Source organism: Oryctolagus cuniculus, chromosome 8, assembly GCF_964237555.1.
Source record: "Oryctolagus cuniculus chromosome 8, mOryCun1.1, whole genome shotgun sequence".
Classification (NCBI taxonomy): Eukaryota; Metazoa; Chordata; class Mammalia; order Lagomorpha; family Leporidae; genus Oryctolagus; species Oryctolagus cuniculus.
Window position 1 is genome coordinate 65,803,571 of NC_091439.1, and position 25,342 is coordinate 65,828,912.

The following is a 25,342-nucleotide window of genomic DNA, read 5'->3' on the forward strand; positions in this document are numbered from 1 at the left end:
TTGTATCAGAACCCCAGCCTTATGTAATAATAATAGGACTGGAAATGAAGTATACCAAAAACATATTTCTTTTATGTGTCACATTAAAATTAACTACAAATAGAAAAACTGTTTCAATTAAAATTTATTTGAGGCATTATCTATAGGTGTTTTGTGATTTACATGTACCAACGTAAAGAGGATCACTTTGTAACAATGTTAAGCTCTTTGTGAAAAAATTTTCATGGCATAGAACTGCTACTGTTTTATGCTCAAGGGTAAGATGCTCTTTGGGGACAGATGTTGTATCCTTGTTGTACACTCCTTGCTGACCCTAGTTTTGCTGATCCACTGTCCTGAGTGTTAGGCCTGGGAGGAGACTTGGGCTTGCTGAAATATTCAACAACTGGAATTTTCATCTTACTTCTTCTTATAAATAACTGGGACTTACTCTCAGCCCCTGAATTAGAAAGAAATTTAAACAAGACAGTAATTGAGACATGAAATATAACTTCTGTCATGTCTTATAGCAAATGATATACATATATACATATATGAAGTTTAGGTGAATCAGATACTCAAAATTCATAACAGAATCTGTTGTCATCTTCCTTCCTTTAATGAGCTATTTTTTCTTTAACATGTTCTTTCACTCTTTTAGCAACCATAACTTGGGTAGTAAAGATCTAGAATAGGTGATAGGTAAGGGTGGTAGGCAAGGATGAGACCAGTGAGAGAAAAGAGGTCTATGTTCCTGACAGATGAAACGATAGAATAGACAAACAAGTTAAAACAAATTAGTGTACTTATATGACCTCTGCAAGACCTACATGGTTGTGCCCAAGTAGGAGGAGGGATTTGGGGAGATGCTGAATATCAACAATGGAGAAACATGGGTATGATCCGGGATATTTTTACACACAAAAAAGTCCATGTGTGTAAACATGTGTCTAAATATATGTGGAACCTACAGATAGACATGAAGTTGAATAATAGAAAAGCATTACTGTTAACGATTTTTTAGTTCTAGCGTAAGGAATTGGGTAGGGAAGGCCAGACACAGTATGTTGTACTTGTAGTTAGAGTGGTGAAGTACTTCCTAATTTCTAAACTACACTTATTGCCTGTAAGCATAAAGAGCCTTCTTTGAATTTGGTTAATCCCTCTGGAACCTGCTGGGATACAGAGTGACTGTGAGGGAATTCTAATTGATAACTATAATATGCCTGGTACAAGTGGAACTTGTAGAAACAACAAGACAGATTTTTGAGGCTTATAGATATACTTCATATTTATTCTATAGTTATTACTGTGCTAGTTTTAAAAGAAGGAGTAGATGTTTGTTTAGCCTAGTGGTTAATATTTGTGTCCCACATTGAAGTACCTGCATTTGATCCCCAGTTCTAGATCCCTAATCTGGCTTCCTGTTAATGCAGACTCTGGGAGGCAGTAGTGGTTATGCAAGTAGTTGGGTTCCTGCCACCGTTGGGTAACCTAGATTGAGTTCTCAGCTCTTGGCTTTGGCATCAGCCCAGCCTCAGACCTGGCCATTGCAGGTATTTGAAGAGTGAACGAGTAGATAGGAACTTTCTCTCTCAATATTTCTCTCTCTCTCTTTCTTCCTTTCTTTCTTTTCTCTCTTTCTCTCTTTCTCTCTCTCTCTCTCTCCAGATATAGGCTGGGATGGGCCTCTGGGAGTTGGACAAGCGAGACACAAAAAACTGCTCTTTTCTTTTGTATTTCACGTGTCTCATAGGGCACCTGCTTGTGGCTGATTGCCATTTTGCTCTTCTCATTGATTTTGTTGCCAGTGAAATCATTTAGTTCCATGACAGTTGAGCTGTGAACAACCAAAACTCTGAGACCCTTGTTTTTTGTTAGGTTGATGCACGTGTTCCCTTCTTATTGAATTAGCATGAGAAAACCTATAGCTCCTGTTGTCCTGCACCTTTGCTTCCCAAAGATTGTGTCTCTGATGAAGCACTGTGCCTATCAAAACAGTGGTAAAGTTACCTCAAGTTTATCTCTAGGAGAAATTCAACAGATGCTGCCCCTTAAGAGTTGTGCTGGAAATCACTATTTTACTGTTTTCCCTTTAAAAACACAGATCCTTAAAATTTAGGCTTCTAAATAATTAGTACTTACTGGTTTTCTTATATCAACTCAGTAATTATCACAAACTCTACTTAACCTTTTGATGCTTCCTTATTTCCTTCAGGTCCTTGATTTAACACCCTAAATTAATTGGAGGAAGAAAAATGAATTTCAAAAGTGTTTTCTTTAGACTACCTCATTGCATATGTATCTTAAATATGCTATCCAAATTCTTTGTTTTTAATGCATATAGTATTTAAATTCTCTTCCCAATAAAAATTAATTTTTTCTTTGATTAATATCACTAACATATCATATGTTAGTTGCTAAGGTAGAAAAAAATGACCCTTATTATCTTCCAGTTTCTGATTTTATGAAAACTCCAAGGTAGAGACAAATTGCAATTCAAAATTTTTCTGTCTTAATGCTTTCTAAAGTGACATGTTTTGTGAATATTTATTTTCTATGACTTAATGTTTTACTTAATTTTCAACATTAAAGCATAAGATTTTCTCTTTCCACTTATACATTTTCTCACTATAACGTTATAATACACAAATATGTATTTATCTCCTATTATTGGAATTACAGGGTTAAGAAAAATTTCTCCTGAAATAATGTCCAATTCTCTTAGTAGTTACTTTTTCTCTCTGGGAGCCCCCAGGAATATGCCAGAAAAAATTAAGTTAAACAGTGATTTTCATCTTGCATTATTCTACATCAAAATGGATACCAGTGTGGGATGAACAAATTAGAAAATAACCATAAAAATAAATTTAATTTCCTTTTGTGCTTCTGTTTTTAGTTAAATTTTAAAAAAAAAAGAAAGAAGCCTGTATTTTCTTAGATTTTTAGGTGACTGCTCATGCAATGCCCGCAGCAGCATGGGAATTTTCCTCAAAGAGCTAGGCAGTCATAGTCTCTACAACCTATTCTGAACAGTAAGATTGAAAACAATTTTCATATTACATTTCTGAGAATAAAAGATAAAAATGTGTTGCAGGTGTTCACTGGATAAAAAGGAGACTTAACAGCTCAGCATGTTTTGCATTCTGAGGGACAAACACAAGAGATTCTTAAGTCTTCATGTGCCCTGGTACCTCTAGAAGGCCATTAAATCTAATTTACCTGGTTGGTTGATGTGTTTCTCTAGGTCTGGTCAGCACTTTTGGTTTTGCAGGTGGATTTGAGGGTGATTTAACCATCTTTGGCCTCCCATTCTCTGTGGCTGGTTCCACCAAGGTATTTCTTCTGTGGTGAGGCAACAAGTTCACCTGAGCCAGCTCAGAATGAATCACAGCTGAGACCCACTCTTTTTCTGATTTAAAAGGGAAAAGGAAGTTGAAGTGGGAAGTGGAATTGTCATTATTATTTCCCCTAGAAGCACCTGAGTAGTTCTTTCATCTAGCATCCCAGTGTGAAAGAGCGGTAATCTACTATCTGAGTTAGGCACCTTTGTGTGTAAAGATTTCAGCATAAAAATTGGTTCACTTCAACCTAGTTTCTATTGACCTGTGACACTGTAGGGCGCCCAGAGTAAATAACTCACTGTGGTACTTGGCCCTGAATTGCAATGGAATTATTCTAAAATACTGAGTACAAAAGCCAGCTTTATAGGCTACTGTCAAAAATATAACAGTAGTCACATAGTATGTTTATCTATACAAATGTAATAAGTACATTGGGGCACGTTAAAATACAGACTAATAGTTTAATAAGTGGTTATAAGCATATCAAGGATTACATCAAAGTACCCATTGAAATTATGTCTTGTGAATTTTATTGATTATACCTGTTCTTTCTTATCATTTTTCTATGGTTTATCTGTTCTTTTCTCCCAACAATAAGCATTTATTTTTTGTGTGATGCATTAAATGTTACATTATTTTAAAAAGGAAACAGACTAATTGCTTATCAAATACTGCTCATTGCCTGAAGAGTCTTCCTGAATTTCCAGGGTAAGGTGCTATATCAAAATGTCTCTCATTGTAAAAACAGTAGCATGTCCCTGTACACACTGGTCCCTCCTAACACTGATTAGTGCAGTGATTCTTGGAGTGGCCCCCAGACCAACATTGTCAATATCATCTGAGAACTTGTTAAAAATGCAAATTCTATTGCTGGCTTTGGGGCACAGGGGGCTAATTTGCCACCTGTGGTGCTGGCATCCTGTATGAGTGCCCACAGTCTTGGCTGCTTCACCTCTGATTCCACTCCTGCTAATGAGCCTGGGAAAGTAGCAGAAGATCGTCCAAGTTCTTGAGCCCCTACTCCCTTGTGGAAGACCCATATGGAGTTCCAGGTTCCTGGTTTAAGCCTGACCAAGGCTTAATCTTTGTCTCTCCCTCTCACTGTTAACTCTGCCTTTCAAATAAATAAATAAATCTTTTTTAAAAAAATGCAAATTCTCAGGCCCCACCTCCAAGGTTTTGCCTTAGTCTGAAGACCAGGTTGATTTGACAATGGCTACTCTGTCACTTAGGCTGTCCTGCTTGAGAATGGTGTATGTTTTTATGAAACAGGCCATGAAAGGCAGAGGGGAGTCTGGGAAATGACTGAGCTGATGAATTGAGGTGGGGTGGGGTTTGTTGGAGAGGGAATTGGCAGAACTGTCTGGATCTACTGCCATCCACCCCTAAGGAAAGAAACTGGTTCTGCATTCAGGGTTCAGAGCAGGCCTGAGCAAGTGCTCAGGAAAAGCCAGAGTGCACGGACTTTGGGGAAGCACAAAACCAGCTGTGGATGAACATAAGGCTGCCCTAGACACAAAGTGTTTCATGTTACTCAAATGAGTTCAGTGTGAGGCATGGTGAAGTTTGGGTTCATGAGTGATCACCATGCTTACAGGTGGATAATACAGGCCTGTGATGATTCTGATACTGAAACACTGCAATATTCTGATATTGCAACATTATCTTTGAAAAAAAATCCAAGGTAGGAAAACATCACTATGTGCGTCTTCCCAGTTTCAGGTCAGTGTTTGTAGATACTTATCTTAATCTCACCTTTTGTATTTGCATGAAGCAGCCACTGGAGAACTTCTGCCAGAGAATCCGTATGTAAAATGTCACAGAGCTTTGCCAGGATCTGACAAGGAAGATGAGAGTTACATGGGGAGCAAGTAAATGGTACCTGCTTCTAAGGTTCCTCATGTCACTGTATTTGATACACAATTAAGTCAACTAGGATTTCAGCCTGGAAGCTAGATTTCAAATAGCACACTGCAGTTTTGGCAAAACAATGTTCCTACTACCTGTGATAGCTTAGCTTTAGGCAGTGCAGTGTGTTTTTTCTTGTTTTGTTTGTTCAATACCACTCCCTTCTGGTAGCACCATTTCACTTCTTTTGGGGAACTGATCCTTTCCCACTGCACCATGGAGTTCTATAGGTATCTGGCAATCACAGAACTGCTCTCCACAGTTTAGTGGAGAGGGATGGGATCGGAGCTGAATTCAGCATTGCACCTCAGTTCCTTGAGCACAGTGCTTAGCCTAACAGGATAGGAATATTGTTATCATTGGTCATTTGGAGTCCTCCCTTGAGACTTTTTTTTTGGGTAGTTTATTTCTTTTTTTATTTTTTTCTAACTTTTATTTAATAAATACAAATTTCCAAAGTACAACTTTTGAATTATAGCGGCTTTTTCCCCCATAACCCTCTTCCACCCCCAACCATCCCATCTCCCACTCCCTCTCCCATCCCATTCTTCATAATGATTCATTTTCAATTACCTTTATATACAGAAGATCAACTTAGTATATACTACGTAAAGATTTCAACAGTTTGCACCCACACAGAAACACAAAGTATAAAGTACTGTTTGAGTAGTAGTTTTACCGTTAATTCACATAATACAACACATTAAGGACAGAGATCCTACATGGTGCACAATGACTCCTGTTGTTGATTTAACAGTTGACACTCTTAATTATGACGTCAGTAATCACCCTAGGCTCTTGTCATGAGCTGCCAAGGCTATGGAAGCCTCTTGAGTTCACACACTTTGACCTTATTCAGAGAAGGCCATAGTCAAAGTGGAATTTCTCTCCTCCCTTCAGAGAAAGGTACCTCTTTCTTTGATGGCCCATTCTTTCCGCTGAGATCTCACTCACAGAGATCTTTTATTTAGGTCATTTTTTTTACCACAGTGTCTTGGCTTTCCATGCCTGAGAAACTCTCATGAGCTTTTTAGCCGGATCCGAATGCCTTAAGGGCTGATTCTGAGGCCAGAGTGCTGCTTAGGACATCTGCCATTCTATGAGTCTGCTGTGTATCCTGCTTCCCATGTTGGATTGTTCTCTCATTTTTAATTCTCTCAGTTATGATTTTTTCAACTTTTATTTAATAAATATAAATTTCGAAAGTACAACTTTTGAATTATAGCGGCTTTTCCCCCCATAACTTTCCTCCTACCCGCAACCATCCCATCTCCTACTCCCTCTCCCATCCCATTCTTCATCAAGATGCATTTTCAATTACCTTTACATACAGAAGATCAACTTAGTATATACTAAGTAAAGATTTCAACAGACTGCACCCACACAGAAACACAAAGTATAGAGTACTGTTAGAGTAGTAGTTTTACCGTTAATTCACATAATACAACACATTAAGGACAGAGGTCCTACATGGGGAGCAGGTGCACAGTGACTCACATTGTTGATTTAACAATTGACACTCTTATTTATGATGTCAGTAATCACCCTAGGCTCTTGTCATGAGCTGCCAAGGCTATAGAAGCCTCTTGGTTTCACCAACCTCGATCTTTTTTAGACAAGGCCATAGTAAAAGTAGAAGTTCTCTCCTCCCTTCAGAAAAAGGTACCTCCTCCTTTGTCTATCAGTTATTATCAGCAGGCACTATAGACTTTTTTTTTTTCAAATCTAGACTACAGGCTGAGTGTAGGTAATGGAGGAGATAGAAATATGAAATACTTAATCCTATTAAAAGTGTACCATAGGCCAGCACCATGGCTCAGTAGGCTAATCTTCCATCTGCGGCACTGGCATACCAGGTTCTAGTCCCGGTCAGGGCGCCAGATTCTGTCCCGGTTGCCCTTCTTCCAGGCCAGCTCTCTGCTATGGCCTGGGAGTGCAGTGGAGGATGGCCCAAGTCCTTGGGCCCTGCACCTGCATGGGAGACTAGGAGAAGCACCTGGCTCCTGGCTTTGGATCAGCGTGATGCACTGGCTGCAGCATTGGAGAGTGAACCAATGGTAAAGGAAGACCTTTCTCTCTGTCTCTCTCTCTCACTGTCCACTCTGCCTGTCAAAAAAAAAAAAGTGGACCATAACAGTCATAAAAATAAAGTACAAGGAATTATTAGGTAAGTACCTATAATGAATTTTCCAGTTTGCACCTTATTGTGCCTGCTGCTGGGGTTTCGACTTATCTGGAATTCCTATGTATGTACTGTACTTCAGTCCTACATACTCATCTGCCTATCAGATGCATCCATTTATATATAGAATACAAAAGTACTTTAGACAGAAAATAGCTAAAACTAAATCTGTATTTCTTTCTCTAAAACTCACTGCAAGCTTACTATTCTTTCTGATTCCCATGTCAGTGAGTTGCACCAGCACATGTGAACTGTCCGAGCCAGAGCCTTGGATTCCTCCTGGACAACTGTCTTCCCATTTCCTACCAGATACTGCCAAACAACAGGTTCATTAAATTCTACCATCTTTGTGCTTCTCAGATCTCTCCATTTCTCTTTATCCCCATTGCCCTGATTCAGTCTAAAGGAACAGCAATTCTTGCTGGCATACTGTAATGCCCTTTCTTCTAGTCTACCTGAAACCTTCAATTATTTTTAACTCAATAAACATTTGGGCCAGACATTGATTGAGGTACCGGAGATACAGAAGTGAAATGTAAGTGCTGAAAAAAAAAATAACTACTTTGGTCTAATAATATGTATAATATTTGGTAGAATAATATAATAACATTAAATATGAACTCAAATATAACAGGTATACCCATGTACAGGTAATCCCACATGTATTAGCAGGGATCTAGATTGGAAGCAGAGCAGCTGGGACTTGAACTGGCATTCCAATATGATATGCCAGCGTTGCAAGCATCAGATTAGTCTGCTGCACCACAATACTTCCCCCTCACTTACATGTTCCTAGTGAAAAGTCTGTAGTCAGCTGCTGGGGAGAAGAGGACCAAACTGAGCACAGAACTGTGTTTTAGAATTCAGCCTAGTGTAACCTGACATTGTGCAGATCCTAAGGGTCCTTGTCCTGGGGCCAGTGCCTGCAGAAGGAGCACCATGGAAAACCATGGTCCCAGGTGATCAGACTTACGACTTGGCCTACATCACCTTTAACAGGCCATGAGTCCACCATAAGCAGCCAGAAATGCATAGCAGCATGGTCGTTGGAACTACTCCCATGCTGCTCTGTCTTGGGAGGCTGTAGGTTACAGTTGTGATGTAGCATTGGGATGCTGAGGCTATGGGATTGCCTACCCCATTCCTTTCCTGAGCATCAAAAACCTAGAGTAATTATTCATTTGGGGGAAGGAAATAAGGTGTGTGCCAAGTCCACTGCGTAGGAACCTTGGGCCCATCTCTCCATGGTGAGGCCCAGACCTAGGCAGAGTTACATGCCTGGGGGCTGGCATTGTTGTGTAGTGGGTTAAGCCTCTGCCTGCCATGGCGGCATCTTATATGGACACTGATTTGAGTTCCAGCTGCTCCACTTCTGATCCAGCTCTTTGCTGATGTGCCAGGGAAGGCAGCAGAAGATGGCCCAAATCCCTGGGCCCCTGCATCCACATGAGAGACCTGGATGAAACCTCTAGCTCCCAGCTTCAGCCTTGCCCAGTCCTGGTCATTGCCACTGCAGCCATTTGAGGGGTGAGCCAGCATCAATTTCTCTCTCTTTCTCTGTCTCTAACTCTGTGAATAAAAATGTTAAAGAAAAAAGACTTCTAGGCCTGGACACGGGCCAGTGACTCTAGATGAGGTGTTTGGGCCTACCTCAGCCCTAGGAAGAGGCTTGCAAGGAAGGACTACCCCATTGTAGGAACTTCTTAAATTCATTTGGGACAGCACAGCAATTGCAGATTTGTATCCTCATGTTGTTGCCACATTATGGATTTAATCAACCTCCCTCTTACTTTTATTTCCTGATCCAGATAGTTAGGTATGCGAACGGTGCTCTCTTTGACTTCCACCTTGGTAGGCATCACCTCAGAGGAACAGGATCCAGCAGTGGAGTGTACCTTTGGGGGTGACGGTGGCTTTATGACCTTACTTTCTTCCTAAATCAAGAGTATAATAAAAATCCATGCATTTATATCCACTTATATTTTCATGAAAATTAAATGTAAGATGGGTGAGAAGTATTGTAATTGATTAGATGCATGAAAGTGAATAGAGATTATTTTTAATCCCTCCCAAACTCTATCATATAGTTTTAGTGGAGACAAGAACAAATAGCAATGTATATATTAACTTTTAGTAAGCCATTAAAAACCTTCGTTTAAGCACCGAGATGGTGATTTTTAGATGTTAAATGTGTTACCTTTATTTGTATTGCCATTGCAGATAACCATCCCGTGACAGACCAGATCTGCCATTGAGCTGTAAAGATTTCTCTTTAATGACCGGGAAAGGACAGCTGAGAGGTTTTATGCTTTGTCTGTAAAGCAGTTATAGGGTGCAAATTGCTACTTCCTTCCTCTGCTAAGAGGATGGAGAAAAGCTGTTTTCTAGTTCGGAGAGGAAAAACACTGTTTGCAATTAAAATAAAAATTTTAAAAAGGTGGGGGGTTTAGAGGGCTTGAAGTCCAGGAAGAGATAGTTACAGAAGCCTTGGGTCTGTGTTGAAAACAACCTGCAGAAGTATCACTATGTTGCTAAATCTGTATATTTGAAGTACATGAAACTTGTCTAACTTAAATAAAATTTTAAAAAAGTGACTGATACTTAAAGGCATTCAGAAGAGAATGAGTCAATACCTAGGACTGTGATGATCATCACTGACAGAACACATACAATAAGGATAAAGCTGGAGTTTATGTACAGCCATTCTTTTTTAAACATTTATTATGCAGGCTTATTTTGGGGAGGAATAGTAAATATATTATTTTGTCCAAACTTCCCACTAAACATAACTAAAAAGACTAGCTAAAAATTTTTTTTAAAATAAAAAAACCAGAGTGAATAAAAGTGTGAGCAGGAACTAGGAAGCCTGTGCTGTATCAAGTACAATGGCCATTTTTACCCTGAGGTCATTGTCTGATCCCATAAAATGGGAGATTTCTTTGTGACAAGTCTTTTAAGGGTCTAAGTGACAGAGCCCAAATAAGGGCCACCCAAGGGCTACATCCTCAAGATGAAGATGACCTACAAGTGAAGTAGTCTGAAGAAAATACAGCCTGGGATCAAGGTTTACACTTGGTTTAGATGGATAGGGCCTCTGGTTTTCTACATAAGAAAGCACAAAGTTTGGGAAGGAAGAGTTTGGGCTTCAGAGACTTACAAATAATGCTTCATACATATGTCCAGCAACTGAGCCAGGAGTTAAAGAAGAAATTTCAATAAGAATTACAGAATATTTTGCACAATGCTAATGAAAATGCTTCATAGCAAAAAATGTGAAAGTATCTAAAGCAGTCTTTAGAGAATTGATAGTTTTAAAATACATGTAAAAGGGGTCTTCAAAGAGTTCATGGATATATATATTATGAAAAATTATGCATGGATTTCAAAATGTTTTTTACTAAAATAAAGTTTCTCTTTAAAAACTATTTATTTGAAAGGGAGAGTGACAGAAAGAAAGGGAGAGAGAAAAGAGAGAGAGAGAGGGAGAGAGAAAGAAATCTTTTTTCACTCTACAAATGGCTCCAATAGCCATGGCTGGGCCAGCAGTACAAGGCTCATCCAGGGCTCCCACATGGGTGGTAGGGGCCAGGTCTTCAGGCCACCATCTGTTGCATTACCAGACACTTTTAGCAGGGAGCAGGAGAGGAAGCAGAGCACCCAGGACTGGAACTGGTGCTCTGATATGGGAAGCCAGTGTTGCAAGCACTGACAATCTACTGTGCTACAATGCTGTTCCTAAACTTATCTTTTTTTTTTGACAGGCAGAGTGGACAGTGAGAGAGAGAGACAGAGAGAAAGGTCTTCCTTTGCCGTTGGTTCGCCCTCCAGTGGCCGCTGTGGCCGGCACGCTGCGGCCGGCACACCGCGCTTATCCAATGGCAGGAGCCAGGTTCTTCTCCTGGTCTCCCATGGGGTACAGGGCCCAAGCACTTGGACCATCCTCCACTGCACTCCCTGGCCACAGCAGAGAGCTGGCCTGGAAGAGGGGCAACCGGGACAGAATCCGGCGCCCCGACCGGGACTAGAACCTGGTGTGCCGGCACCACAAGGTAGAGGATTAGCCTAGTGAGTCGCGGCACTGGCCACCTAAACTTATCTTTTAATTTCATTTTTCCACAAGCTTTTTGAAGCCCCTTGTGTTAGAAAGATAGAAGAAGTTAGAAGTACAATAATGTGTGTGAATAGAAAGAGAAAAGTAAGAACAATCTAAATTAACAAAATAGAACAAATATAAAACATAGAGGATCAAAAAATTATAAAAATTACTTGATATACTAATAAAGTTGATAAATTTCTGTTGAAACTAATCAAGAAACAGCAATATGAATTAACAAAAGTAATATCTAAAGTATTGCTTCTTACATGTCCTACAGATATTTTTAGAAGAATATAAGGATGTTTTGTATAACCTTGTCAATAAACTTGAACATTTAGCTGAAATGAACATTTTTATAAAAATAATATATTATCAACTGACTCAAGAATAAATAGAAAATATGAACAGTTCCATAACAAAATAGATTTCAAAGCAAAGGACATTATCAGAGATGAAATCAATAATTTCATAATGAATGAAAAAGTCATTTCATCGAGAGGACTTAAATCTAAACAGTTATACTCTTGACAAGAGAGCTGCAAAAATATTAAAAATTTCTACAAATGAAAATGGATAGAAATTCACAATTATGGACAGAGATTTTAATACTCCCTTCTCAATAATTGATAGAAAAAAATAGACTTCCAATCTGTATGGCTGTAGAAGACTTGAACAACGGTATCACCCAGCTTTCCTTAATTGATACTGTATTGCATTCTACTCACCAGTAGCAGAGTGAAAATTCTTTTCATGGGCACATTAAACATTTATCAAATTTAACCATATTGTAGGTCATATATCCAATCTCAATAAATTTTAGAAGTTTCAAGTGTACAAATAATATTCTGTATTAACAGTGGAATTGAATTGGAAATCAATAACATAATGGTATTTGGAAAGTCCCCAAATATTTGGAAATTAAATGCCATAATTTAAAGTTTCTCATGAGTCAAGGAATAAACTTCAAAGGGAATTAGAAAGTATTTTGAATAGAATGAAAATGAAAACTCAACATTGTAAAATTTAGGGGATGCAGCCAAAATAGTGTTTTTTGGAAAATATAATAAAACCTGCTTACATTAAAAAGGAAAATGTCTCGGGGCCAGCGCTGTGGCTCACTAGGTTAATCCTCAGCCTGTGGCACCGGCATCCCATATGGACCACCAGGTTCTAGTCCCGGTTGATCCTCTTCCAGTCCAGCTCTCTGCTATGGCCCGGGAGGGCAGTGGAAGATGGCCCAAGTGCTCAGGCCCTGCACCTGCATGGGAGACCAAGAAGAAGCACCTGGCTCCTAGCTTTGGCTCGGCTTAGCTCCGGCCATAGCGGCCATTTGGGGAGTGAACCTACGGAAGGAAGACCTTTCTCTCTCTCTCTCTCTCTCTCTCTCTCTCTCTCTCTCTCACTGTCTAACTCTATCTGTCAAATAAATAAAAAATTAGCTGCTCTTTAAAAAAAAAAAAGGAAAATGTCTCAAATCAGTGACTTAAGCTTCTACTTACAGCCAAAGTCAATGAAGTAATAGAAATAATCAATGAAATTAAATGTGAATTCTTAAAGAAAATCAATAAAACTCATGAACCTCTAGCTGGACATATCAGGAAAAAAAGAATATTAGGAATTACCAGTTTCAGGAATGAGATAATGTACACCTCTGAAGACAGTAAAATTATGGAAAAGGAAAAGTTATAAAAAAGTTTATATCACTAAATTCAACAAGCTAGATGAATGGAGAATTCCTTGAAAAATACAAGTTACTGAAGCTCACTAAAGAAGAAATAGACAACCTGAATAGCCTATATTTATGGGGAAAAAAACAACTTGAATTGTTGTTTATAACTTTAACCTAAAGAAAATTCCAGGTCTACACAGCTTCACTAAAGAATTTTTCTAAACTTTAAAGGAATAAGTATCAATTTTACATAAAACCTTCTAGAACGATAAAAAGGTTTTCTTAACTTATTCTGTGAAGCCAGCATTAGGTTGATATCCAGATCAGAAAAGAACATGATAAGCACATGACGAATATTCCTCATGAACATAGACACAGGAATGCCCAACACTATTTCATGAAATTTAGTATATAATAATGATAAAACATCATTGACCAAGTGGGATTTTTACCAGAAATTCAAAGTAGGTTTAATATATTAACAGACCAAAAATGTACGCTAAAAAAGATCATTTCAAATTAACACAGAAAAAACATTTGGCAAAATTTATCACCCCATTGCTGATAAAACTTTCAGCATACTAGGAATGGAAAAGACTTCCTCAGCTGTATTAAGAGCATCTATGAATAATGTAAGCTAATGTTATACCTAATGATGAAAGTCTGAATGTATTCCACCTGTCATCAGGTACAAAGCAAGAATGTCTGCTCTCGTCACATGTGTTCATACAATAGATAAACATCAGGCAGATTTGAAACAATAAAAAATTAAAAATTTGGATCTCAGGCAGGCATTGTGGTATAGCAGATAAAGCTGCCACCTGCAATGCTAGCATCCCATATGGGTGCCTGTTTGGGTCCTGGCTGCTCCACTTCTGATCCAGCTCCCTGCTACTGTGCTGGGAAAGCAGCAGAGGATGACCCAAGTGCTTGAGCTCCTGTTCCCATGTGGGAGACATGGATGGAGTTCCAAATTCCAGCTTCAGCCTGGCCCAGCCTTGGCTGTTGTGGCCATTTGGGGAGTAAACCAGCAGGTGGAACATCTCTCTCTCTCTCTCTCTCTCTCTCTTAAGTGAATAAATAAATCTTTAAAAAATAATACAAATTTGGGTCTCATTGATATAAATTTGAGCTCTTCAAAAGACACCATTACAAGAAAAAAAGTCTCAGGTTGAAAGAGAATATTTTCAAAATGTACATGTAACAAAAGATTTATATCTAGAACCTATAAAGAACTTTTACAACAAAAGAGCACAGCAACCCAATTTTAAAAGTTAGTGAAAAGGGCTGGTGTTATGGCATAGCAGGTTAGGCAGCTCATTTCCTACAACACTCATATTGGAATGCTGGCTGGAAAATCACAGTTAGGTATCACTGTATACATAATACGTTGACTAAAATTAAAAAGACTGTTAACACCAAGTTCTGGAAGGGTGTCAAAGGAAACACCTATGGTTATATTACTGCCAGTAGGAATGTCAACTGGCATAACCACTTTGGAAAACAATTTGGCTCGTTTCTTTCTTTCTTTCTTTCTTTCTTTCTTTCTTTCTTTCTTTCTTTCTTTCTTTCTTTCTTTCTTTCTTTCTTTCTCTCTCTCTCTCTCTCTCTCTCTCTCTCTCTCTCTCTCTTTCTTTCTTTCTTTCTTTTTCTTTCTTTCAGGTTTTATTTATTTATTTGAGGCAGAGTTACAGACAGAGGGAGGCAGAGACAGAGAGAGGTCTTCCATCTGTTCATCCACTCCCTCATGGCCAAAACAGCCAGAGCTGGGCCGCTCTGAAACCAGGAGCCAGGAGCTTCTTTCAGGTCCTCCACGTGGGTGCAGGAATGCAAGGACTTGAGCCATCTTCTGTTTTCCTAGGCCATAGTAGAGAGTTGGATCAGAAGAGGAGCAGCTGGTTCACAAACCAGCGCCCATATGAGATGCTGGCGCCACAGGCGGAGGCTTAGCCCAGTATGCCACAGCAGTGGTCCCCTGGCTGCTTCTTAAAACTTTAAACATAAAACTGCTATCAGACTTAGTCATTCCACTTTAGGTATTACGCAAGAGAAAAGAATGCATATCTATGCACAAAGACTGGTATGCCAGTGTTTAACTTGGTTTGTCAAAAATTGATAACCTAAATGTTCCTCAGCAGGTGAATCAATATACAAATTGTGGGACTATCATACAATGGAATATTATTCAGCAATAAAAAGGAATAAACTATTTACTGATATATGTAACAACAAGGATAAATCTTAATACAATCATGCTGAGTTAAAGAAACCAAATACATCATTCAATTTATGCAAAATCAAAGTATTCCGTGGTAATCTTTAGGATAGAACCAGATAAATGTTTCTATTTGGAGAGTCAAGATCATGAAGAAACTTTGGGGTGATAGATATGTTCATTCCCTTGATCTCAGGGGTAGTTTCCCAGCTGTGTATGTATTTGTCAAAACACTTCAAATTGTGCATGTTGAATATGTGATTTTATATCACATTATTTGTATTTAAATAAAGCTATAAGATATGGTGACTTCAGAAAGGCATGTGAAGAAAAAGAGAGGAAATGATGGAAATCCAATTAAATAGATAACAGAAGTGTTTCTTTACCTGTTTGATTACTAAGGGATTCTCACTGGAAGTTTTGAAGCACTCTTTGATTTTTCTACTGGGCTCTGAAATGAAATTGATGGAAAATGTATTTAGATTAAACTGAAAAAAGAATTTCCAACACATGGTGCTGAACAGATCAGATTATGTCAGAATTTAAATGAAGGAAAACCTAGGAATCTGCTTATAAACATTAGGAAATTTATAGACAGAGTTGCATTCTAACAATATAGTAAAAGTATGTTGATATTAACAATGAATTCTATGTTCAAAATGATGATGTAAAATGCTTTCTTGACCTGGTGAAACTGATTTTAAAATTATAAATTTCAGACTAAGATATGTTTTTTTTTCCTGTTTTCTTGTCTACATAACCACTACTTCCTCTGCTTAAAAGACTCCATGGGAAGGCATTTGGCACCAGAGTTCAGCTGCAGCTTGGAATTCAGATCATGTCAGGGTGCCTGATTCAAGTCCTGGCTCCTTTGCTTCCAATTCAGCTTCCTGCTAACCCGCCCCCCCAGGACACAGCAGGTGATGGCTCAAGTACTTAGGTCCCTGCCAGCCACATGTGAGATCCAGAGAGAGTGCCAGGCACTAGACTTTGGTTTGGCTTAGGCCAATTGTTACAGGTAGTTGAGGAGTGAGCTAGCAGATGAGAGAGTCTCTCTTTCTCTCTCTCTCTTTCAGCAAGAACGTTTTATGATTACTTAAAAATCACTGCTGCTATTTTTTTTTTTTGGACAGGCAGAGTTAGAGAGAGAGAGAGAGAGAGAGAGAGAGAGAGAAAGGTCTTCCTTTTCTGTTGGTTCACCCCCCCAAAATGGCCGCTATGGCCTGCGCGCTGCGCCGATCCAAAGCCAGGAGCCAGATGCTTCCTCCTGGTGTCCCATGCAGGTGCAGGGCCCAAGCACTTGGGCCATCCTCCACTGCCTTTCCGGGCCACAGCAGAAAGCTGGACTGGAAGAGGAGCAACTGGGACAGAACCGGTGCCCCAACTGGAACTAGAACCCAGGGTGCCGGCGTCGCAGGCGGAGGATTAGCCAAGTGAGCCGCGGCGCCAGCCATTGCTGCTATTTTTTTAACAGCCCTATAGATCTCCCCTCCCTGCCCAGTGGTTTGCAAATTGTCTAAGGAAACATTTCATCAGTGCAGAAGAACTCACCAGAATGAGGCCGTGGGGGCACTTTGACCCAGTTTGGGGCAGGTGACACTCCTGAAACTCCTCTGCCAGGTATCTCCTGGACTGTGGTGCTGGGTGGCTCACTGTACTTGGCAACTGGTTTCTCTTCTTTCTCTGTGTGGTTACTCTGGCCAACACCCCACAAGGTTCTCAGTGCAATCTCATCATCATTCACAGTGCAGATTGGAATATTATTCAAACCTCAGCAAAGAAAAAAAAAGAAAACATCAAATGACAGGAATTAGATTTTTGGCAGATTTCCTTTGAAGGATCAGAAATTTCCCAATCAAAATTACAAAGTATTTGTAAAATGTTGGACTTCAAATTGTGTACACTGTGGTTAGGCAGATGTTCTTTGAAAGTCAGTGTAGCCAACTTTGTTTGCACACTTGCTTCCTGCCATCTGGTCACCTTTGAGAGGCCCACCACTTTGGCCATGGTCTAGGAGTCAAGTGGAGCAGACCTGCTATTTTCCCAGACTCTTCACTTCCCAGCTCCAGCCAATGACAAAGGGGCGTTGTGTTAGCCTGCTTCAGGAATGTCGGACTTCAATTGCTGAGTGCATCCAGAAGACCCAGTGTAACAGGGTCTTCTGAAAGAGGTTCACTTTTGTGCAGAAAGGTTAAAAGCTGTTGGAGCTAGGGATAGGCAATGGGATCAGGTAGATTGTAAGGGAACGGAGGAAGGAGAACTTGGAGCACAGGCCTTCTTCCTTATGTCAGACACTTCTTGTTCATTCACTCTACTGCGACAGATACTTGATTTTGTTCAAATACAGGATTTGGTTCAAATAGTAAATGACAGATCCTCTTTTTAAAAAAATAATGATACTCCTTTTATTATGGCTTTGTTTAAATAAGGTTAGAGTTTGTGAACTCAAGAGGCTTCCATAGCCTTGGCAGCTCATGACAAGAGCCTCCGGTGATTACTGATGCCATAAATAAGAGTGTCAATTGTTAAATCAACAACAGGAGTCACTGTGCACTTACTCCCCATGTAGGATCTCTGTCCTTAGTTTGTTGTACTATGTGAATTAATGGTATAACTAGTATTCAAACAGTACTTTATACTTTGTGTGTCTGTATGGGTGCAATCTGTTGAAATCTTTACTAAACATATATACTAAATATATATACTAATATATATACTAAATAAATATACTAAATTGATCTTATGTATATAAAGATAATTGAAAAATGAATCTTGATGAAGAATGGGATGGGAGAGGGAGTGGGAGATGGGAGGGTTTGTGGGTGGGAGGGTGGTTATGCAGGGAACAACCGCAATAATCCAAAAGTTGTACTTTCGAAATTTATATTTATTAAATAAAGTTTTCTAAAAAATAATAATAATGCTATTCCTCAGTCATGTGGAAATGGAGGTGTGCAGGGCATTGCTCTCTGTGAGTCAGGGGGTTGTGAAAAATCCTAGGAGGTGGTTGCTTTGTCTCCAAGAAGAGGGGACACTTCAGGAAGTATACAGTGTTTTTCATAGATGCTCATTCTGCCAAATCTCCCGTAGTACTGCTAGTCCCCCCCTGCTTCTTATCTGTTTGCTCAGATAACGTAAACAAGGTCTTCACTGACAGCACTGTCTGAAGTGCCCTCCACCACTCTGTCCCCTGATGTTCTCTTATATTTTGCAGTTTTGTCACTCATTGTGTATCTGCTTGCACATTGCTTGTCAGCTGCAGTACGATATGAGCTCCCTAAGAGCAGGGACTTTTTTGTCTATGTTTTGATTTCTGCTGTACTCTCAGTGCTTGGAACAGTACCTGACAGAAAATAGATGCTCTATGATTATTTGTTGAATTAATGAATAACACAGCCAAATATAAAGCTTGTGTTAAGTCCAGTACATAGAACTGGTAAAATGTGAGGAGAGGAGCCAGCAGGCCCTGCATTTGTGCAGCTAAGAACTGCTTCAGTGGAATATACCAGCAGATGCAAGAAATTCTCTCTCCCTCTCCCTCTTTTGCTCTTTCAAATAAATCTTTCTTTAAAAAGATATAAATTCCTTGGCATAATGTTCTGAACCTAAGTCTGGCCTCTGATCCACTAACTCTCCTTCCGCAGTCCCCAGTGTCACTTCCCTCCTCCTCACATGTTCCCTAACAGGCAACTTGATCTCTGACACAGTTTCCATGTGCTCTAGGCTGTGGGGCACTTGCTGCTCCCTTCTCTTCGTTTGCACATTTAGCCATGATGTAGGCATTCTTATCACAGTCATTTCACAGAGCACCTTGATCCTCCAGACAGTCCAGCTCCTGAGACTAGACTTTTGTTCGTGTTTTCATTCCAAATACATGTCCGCTGAATCAATGAGTAGATGGATAAAGGAGTGAATGAATAAAGAGGCGATTAATATCCACGCCTCTATCACACCTACACTGGTGACTCCAGAATGTACACCTGTGCTCCTGGCTTCCCATTTGAGATCCAGCCCCTTCCATTCGGATGCCTGCTGTAACTACACAAGCAGGATGCCTACCACCCAGCAGACTTCATCATTGACTGGAATGTACACTTCTTGGCTGTTGTATCTGCCACATCTAGAACAGGAGATGGTATGTATTAGATATCAAACACCTGCACAGTGAAATGACCTTACCTTCTTCCTCTCAGTTTTCCTGTTTCATCCAAAGCAACAATGTTCAGCCATAATACTTGAAGAAGCATGGGAGGGAGAAGGACTGAGTCTGTTATTTGTTTCTCTTCTTCATTCTCTATACCTATCAGTCACTAGGACCTTTCATTTTTTTTTTTCTCTACAATCTGTCTCCAGCATTCTCTTTGCCATTGTTCCATCTCATTGCTGGCAGCAAAGCAGAGACACAAGTCCTCGTGGGTCTGGACAGGTATGGCAGCCTCCTAATTTTCTCCAGCTCCAGGCCCTGCTATTCTTCCAATAAAGAATGCCTGATTTTTGTCATCACAGTGATTTTTAATCTCACTTTTTCTGTCACTCTTGTAGTATAACACTGTTCCATTTGTAGGAGCTTGCCATAACCACGTTTCTCATTTAGCAAGTGATGCTGCCTTCAGGAATATGCAAAGAAGGGATGAGGGTGAGGTGTGGGGAGCAACCCGGACTGGACTGAGTTACTGGAATTAAGACTTATTCTATGCATCTGCTCTCCCACAATATGGCGCTGGGAGAGGAGAAACAGCTTCTATGCAGCTGCCTCTTGCCAACTTGAGTGATGACCTCCAGGAGCTGATCCCGCTCCTGATTGGAGGAGAGCAGCGTACTCGGCCTGTGGGCAGCCAAGTTGGGATTGGCGGAGGAGGACTATAAAGGAGGAGAGAGACAACATGCACCAGGAACATCTAAGGGGAACACCTGAGGAACATCTGAGCAGCCCCCGAGAGAGCCGGCCGGTGGTGTGCCGCTCCCCTGCGGAAGTGGGGAAGGTGGCAGGGGGCCCGCCCCTCCACGGAGGTGGAAGGGACGGTAGCCAACCCGGGAAGAACCAGCAGCAAACCCGGGGAGGGCCGAGCAGACAAAAGAACAGCGCAGGGTCTTGTGTCGTTCCTCCACGAAGAGGGGGAGCGACATAATGGTGCCGTGACTCGGATAGGAAACTTAGGAGGGAAGAAACGGGAAGAAGTGGAAAATACTGGAGAGAGAGACTAGCAAAGAGCCTAGGGAAAAGCCGGACAGAAAAGGTGCCGGAAGAAGCTATTGAAAGCCTAGGCATAGACTCGGATACGGACTGTGGGAAAGAAGTTAGGATTTAAAGTGAAAGCAAGAAGAAACTTAGACTCAGATACGGACTGCAGGTTGAAAGTGAAAGTGAAACCTAGAAGAAACTTAGACTTGGATATGGACTGTGGGGAGAGGCCAGGAGAAATGAGGGAGGAATATTGTTGGAAGAAAACTTAGGGAAACATACCGAGTAGAGAAAAATGTTAGGGAGGATGAAGCCGCGAGTGCAGGCCGAGGTGGAAATGTAAGCCAGTTTGGAATTCTTTAAGTCAGCCTGGGGGGCAAAAGGCGAAAATCTGGAACCAGAGGCAGAGACGTGGGCCACCAGGTTGGAATCCGTCAGATTAGCCCGGGGAGCAAAAGACGGGAAGCCAAACCATAAGGTGGAAACGTAAGCTATAGGTTGAATTTGCCAGGTTAGCCCGGGGAACTTAGATTGAATGCTAGTGGCGGAAACGTAAGCTACGCTGTGTGATTCGCGGAAGCCGCCGCGTGCAGAGAGAGCACGGGGCGTGAATAGATAGGGAACGTGGGGCTAGCGCGAGGCTGTGGTGCGGACGCGAAGGGCGCGGAGACCGCGGAGCGCGAAGCCGAGCCGTGCAGATGAGAGAAGTGCGGGCTGAAGTGGCGCAAAGCCGGGAAGCCGCCGTGGGGTGGGAAGCAGCCTCGGGGCAGGCGCCGGCGGGGCGAGGCACCGGGAAGCCGCGCAGAGCCGTGAAGCTGCCGCGGGGCGAGGTGCCGAGAAGCAGCCTCGGGGCGGGCGCCGGGAAGCCGCAGGGATAAGAGAAACAGAAGTTTAGAAGTAAAATGAGAGAAATAGGTATGCTGGCAGATAGAAGTAAAATAGGAGAGATAGGAATGCCCAGAGGTAGAGAAATAGAGAAAAATAAGGCCTCCCATCAACATGGCAATGAGAGAGCTTGGATTCGGTCTGCCTGATTAGGGAGGTGGTGAGCACCTGCGGGTGGCTAGCAGCTTATGCGCCGCAGGTCACCGAAGACAGGCACGAATTAACATCAATAAGTCTCCCCACAATACCGCAATGAGAAGGCTTGGATTTGGTCTGCCTTATTAGTAAGACGATAAGCACCTGTGGGCGGCTGCAGGTCACCGAAGACAGGCACGAATCAACATCAATAAGTCTCCCCACAATACGGCAATGAGAAGGCTTGGATTTGGTTTGCCTGATAGGACTTGTAAGCACCTGCAGGCAGTTCTAGCAGAGTAGAGCATGCGCTGCAGGGCACCGAACACAGGCACGCATCAGCGCCTAAAAACCTCCTCGCAACATGGCGAAGAGAGGACCCGGATTCGGTTTGCCTGATTGATAGGACTTGTAAGCACCTGTGGGCAACTCTAGCAAGCAGAGCAGAGTGCGTGCAGCGGGGCACCGAAGACAGGCGCGTATCAACGCCAAAAAATAAAAAGAAAGGGGGATCTGTGGGGAGCAACCTGGACTGGACTGAGTTACTGGAATTAAGACTTATTCTATGCATCTGCTCTCCCACAATATGGCGCTGGGAGAGGAGAAAACAGCTTCTATGCAGCTGCCTCTTGCCAACTTGAGTGATGACCTCCAGGAGCTGATCCTGCTCCTGATTGGAGGAGAGCAGCGTACTCGGCGTGTGGGCAGCCAAGTTGGGATTGGCGGAGGAGGACTATAAAGGAGGAGAGAGACAACATGCACCAGGAACATCTGAGCAGCCCCCGAGAGAGCCGGCCGGTGGTGTGCCGCTCCCCTGCGGAAGTGGGGAAGGTGGCAGGGGGCCCGCCCCTCCACGGAGGTGGAAGGGACGGTAGCCAACCTGGGAAGAACCAGCAGCAAACCCGGGGAGGGCCGAGCAGACAAAAGAACAGCGCAGGGTCTTGTGTCGTTCCTCCATGAAGAGGGGGAGCGACAGTGAGGGTCTGGTTTGATTATACCCAACAGCTGATGTTGACATGCTGCTTTGGGAGACCCATCCTGGGTGAATTGACTGGGTCCCTCTACCAAATGCAAACCATTCTGCTTGTTTCCATTCCTTCCTAATCTTGAGAAATCTTCCTCCCCAAACCATCAATATCCTTCCCTCTGCTTTTTCTGTTTTCTTTAGAGCCCAAAATATGCGTACAAGGTCTATACTGTTTTTATTCCTCAAACTAACTAGAAATTGCCTTTCTCAGAAGGGAGATAACTGCCATTAATGTCTGATTCCCACGAAGTTTATGGTACAAAGTTAAAGCAAGAGAAGGAAGAGAGGGAAAAGAAAGGAAGGAAAGAAATGAGGGACAGAGGGTGGGAGGAGGCAAGGGAGGCAGGGTAAATATCAGGGTGATATTTAGCAGGGAAACACTGGCATGGCCGTGCAGGTGATTAAAATGTTGAAACACTTTTATAATAATTGGTCAGTGCTGTTCTGAGCTCCCTGAATGACCCTCGTTGGCTTGGTTACCCTAGACTCTCTTTAGGTCCCTGTCCTAGAAATCAAGTAGCCCAAGTGTTAGGTAGGAAGTAAGAAATGAGCTTATGTATGTGTGACAAAGGCCTAAGGAGTTGACATTGACATCTAGGTCCAGCATCCACATCTCAAAGTCATCCCGATAACCTTCCAGGTGCAGCCCAGTATCTGCACTTCAAACTTCCTGCCCAATCCTGATGACCTTCCAGGGGGTCCTGCCCCTTCTACCTGATAACCATCCTTCCTCTAAGGCGGGGTGATGCCAGCCAGGCTTCCTCTATTTGATAACTTCAGGGGGAAAACTCAGAAAGGAATTTTTCATATTTAAATCCAACAAGTCCTTTGTTTAGGAGGAGAAGGAGAGGGGGAGGGAAGGCAAGACCCATTCCCTTAAAAGCCCCAGCCTAAATGTAAACTGTGCACTCTGTCTCAGGTTCTGTATGGAGAGGTGCCCATCCGTTCTTAATGAACTTTGCTATGTTGCTTTCCCCTGCTGTCTGTCTCATGCCTGAATTCTTTCTTACGCGAAGACAAGGACCCTTTGCTTCTCCAGTAACACAGGATCAGTGTTTGCCAGAGTAGGCTTGCAGGCCATTGCTCTAGTCGTACCTGGTCCCAGTTGTCAATGTCCTTGCCTTACTAGCAGTTAAACACCTGGAATGCAGCCTTGTGTTTACCCACCAGAATGATCACGTAGCCCAAATGGAGAGGAGACGCATCCTCAGATCTCAAGTCCCCTTACCTTTGATGTGGCAGACTCTCCTAGGGTGAGGGGTGTGCCTGACCAGAAAGCAATTTGCATTTCTGGCCCGGCTGCCTTTGCTCTCAAACTGAAGAGCAGCTGCCGGAGGTCTGCAGTTCATGCTCCTAGCTTGCTAGTTTTCTCCTCTCCACTGTCGGCAGAAACGTTCCTGGGATTGAACGTGACTGGCCTCACATCCAGCTGTGCTCAGATCCTGTAACCACAGAATGACAATTGAGGTCCTTGTTTTCTTATCCATCACACTGGTCTCCATCTTCTTGTTTGTACTGAATTATTTCTCATATTTAAGCAATGTGAAGCTATTTTGTTTTCAGATCCAATTTTAGTGAACATTGAAAACAGCATAGGCACACATGGAACACAAGAAGATTTTCCCTGGAGAAATCTTATTCATGAAAATCAAAGTGTGTTTTTAATGGCATTTAAGATCACTTCATTGGCTTATCAACAAAAAAATTATAGTTATTATTGATTTTGATATAATAAATTAAAATAATGGTTTTAAAACACAACACCTACAAATATGCTAGAGATTAAATTAGCTCTGAGTAGTTTTCACATTGTCCTTTAAGAAAGCTAGCATCTTAACTCTGTATCATCGTCTTAGAGTGTGGTAAGACCTGAGGGAGAAAAACAATCCAAAAAATATTATATCTACAAAGGATAAACTGCAGGATCTTTGCCATGCTGTTGTTTACAAAACTCAATGTTCTTTCAATCATCAGCGAACATTTATTAGACACCTACAGAGTCCCAGGGCACTGAAGATGCCCTAGCCTGGAGTGCACATCACTCAGACCCTCCCATGGCTTCTCCCTTCCCTTTGTTCATTACTCTGTCTCCAGGACTGGGCCTTCAAAAGGCCTCCTAACCTCTTCCCTAAAGGAGCGTCTAGAACCAGCCCAACCTCAATTACTCTCTAACCCTTTCCCTCCTCAAGCTGTCCTCATGGTGTGTATTGCTCCCTGACTTTTAAAAAACACTTCTTTGTTATTTTATTCTTCTCTCAATAAGATATAATAATCAAGCAGACAATGATATAGCTAAGCTTTTTACCTCCATATTCCTGGTATTTAGAACTTGGTCTGCCACATAGTATATGCTCAGTAAATATTTATGAATTGGGAGAGAAATGTTTTCCACAGATTAAATATTTTAACCCAAAATCTCAGCATATTTTATTTATGTCATTTCCTCAAAATTAGATTTTTCCTTTAAAGATAATATTCTATGTCCTTAAAACAGACTTATTTGGCTTTGTCTTGAGAAGATGCATTTAAAGATCATTAAATAATACCTGAATTTATTGTAATGATGAATTGAAAATGATACCTGAGGATACAAAGCAGATACTGGTTGATAGGAACTCAAGTCTGTTGATACCTTCCCAGCCTTACAATGGGTCCAGACTAAGTTTTTGTTGGTTTCCTTAAATCTTTGTACTCTTGCTGGGAATTTTTAATTGACAAAT

The 25,342-nt window shown here is 41.5% G+C and overlaps 1 protein-coding gene across 2 annotated transcripts; it reads right to left on the reverse strand.

The window, feature by feature from the left end:
• Positions 1–115: 115 nt before the first annotated feature.
• On the reverse strand, positions 116–25,342 carry C8H4orf17 (chromosome 8 C4orf17 homolog). Of its 2 annotated transcripts, none has more exons than XM_008267570.4 (9): positions 25,204–25,342; positions 23,851–24,064; positions 16,945–17,163; positions 15,780–15,844; positions 9,204–9,347; positions 5,079–5,160; positions 3,202–3,391; positions 2,171–2,214; positions 116–439 (listed from the first exon to the last, which is right to left on the reverse strand). In XM_008267570.4, the coding sequence occupies exons 2-9, from the start codon at positions 23,969–23,971 to the stop codon at positions 252–254; spliced, it is 1,053 nt and encodes a 350-aa protein (XP_008265792.2). In that variant the 5' UTR covers positions 23,972–24,064; positions 25,204–25,342; the 3' UTR covers positions 116–251. The 2 variants fall into 2 exon arrangements, with proteins under 2 accessions (XP_008265792.2, XP_002717004.2); XM_002716958.5 differs by having other exon boundaries at positions 25,169–25,301.

Bases quoted from the DNA above. Each gene is read 5' to 3' on its own strand.
- C8H4orf17 (XM_008267570.4), bottom strand. From the start codon at position 23,971: ATGAACTGCAGACCTCCGGCAGCTGCTCTTCAGTTTGAGAGCAAAGGC. The intron at 17,164-23,850 runs GTAAGGGGACTT...TTCTTTGCTGAG, and splicing joins GAGAGTCTGCCACATCAAAG to GTTTGAATAATATTCCAATC. The intron at 3,392-5,078 runs GTGAGATTAAGA...CTTTTAAATCAG, and splicing joins GCTTCATGCAAATACAAAAG to AAAAAGAGTGGGTCTCAGCT.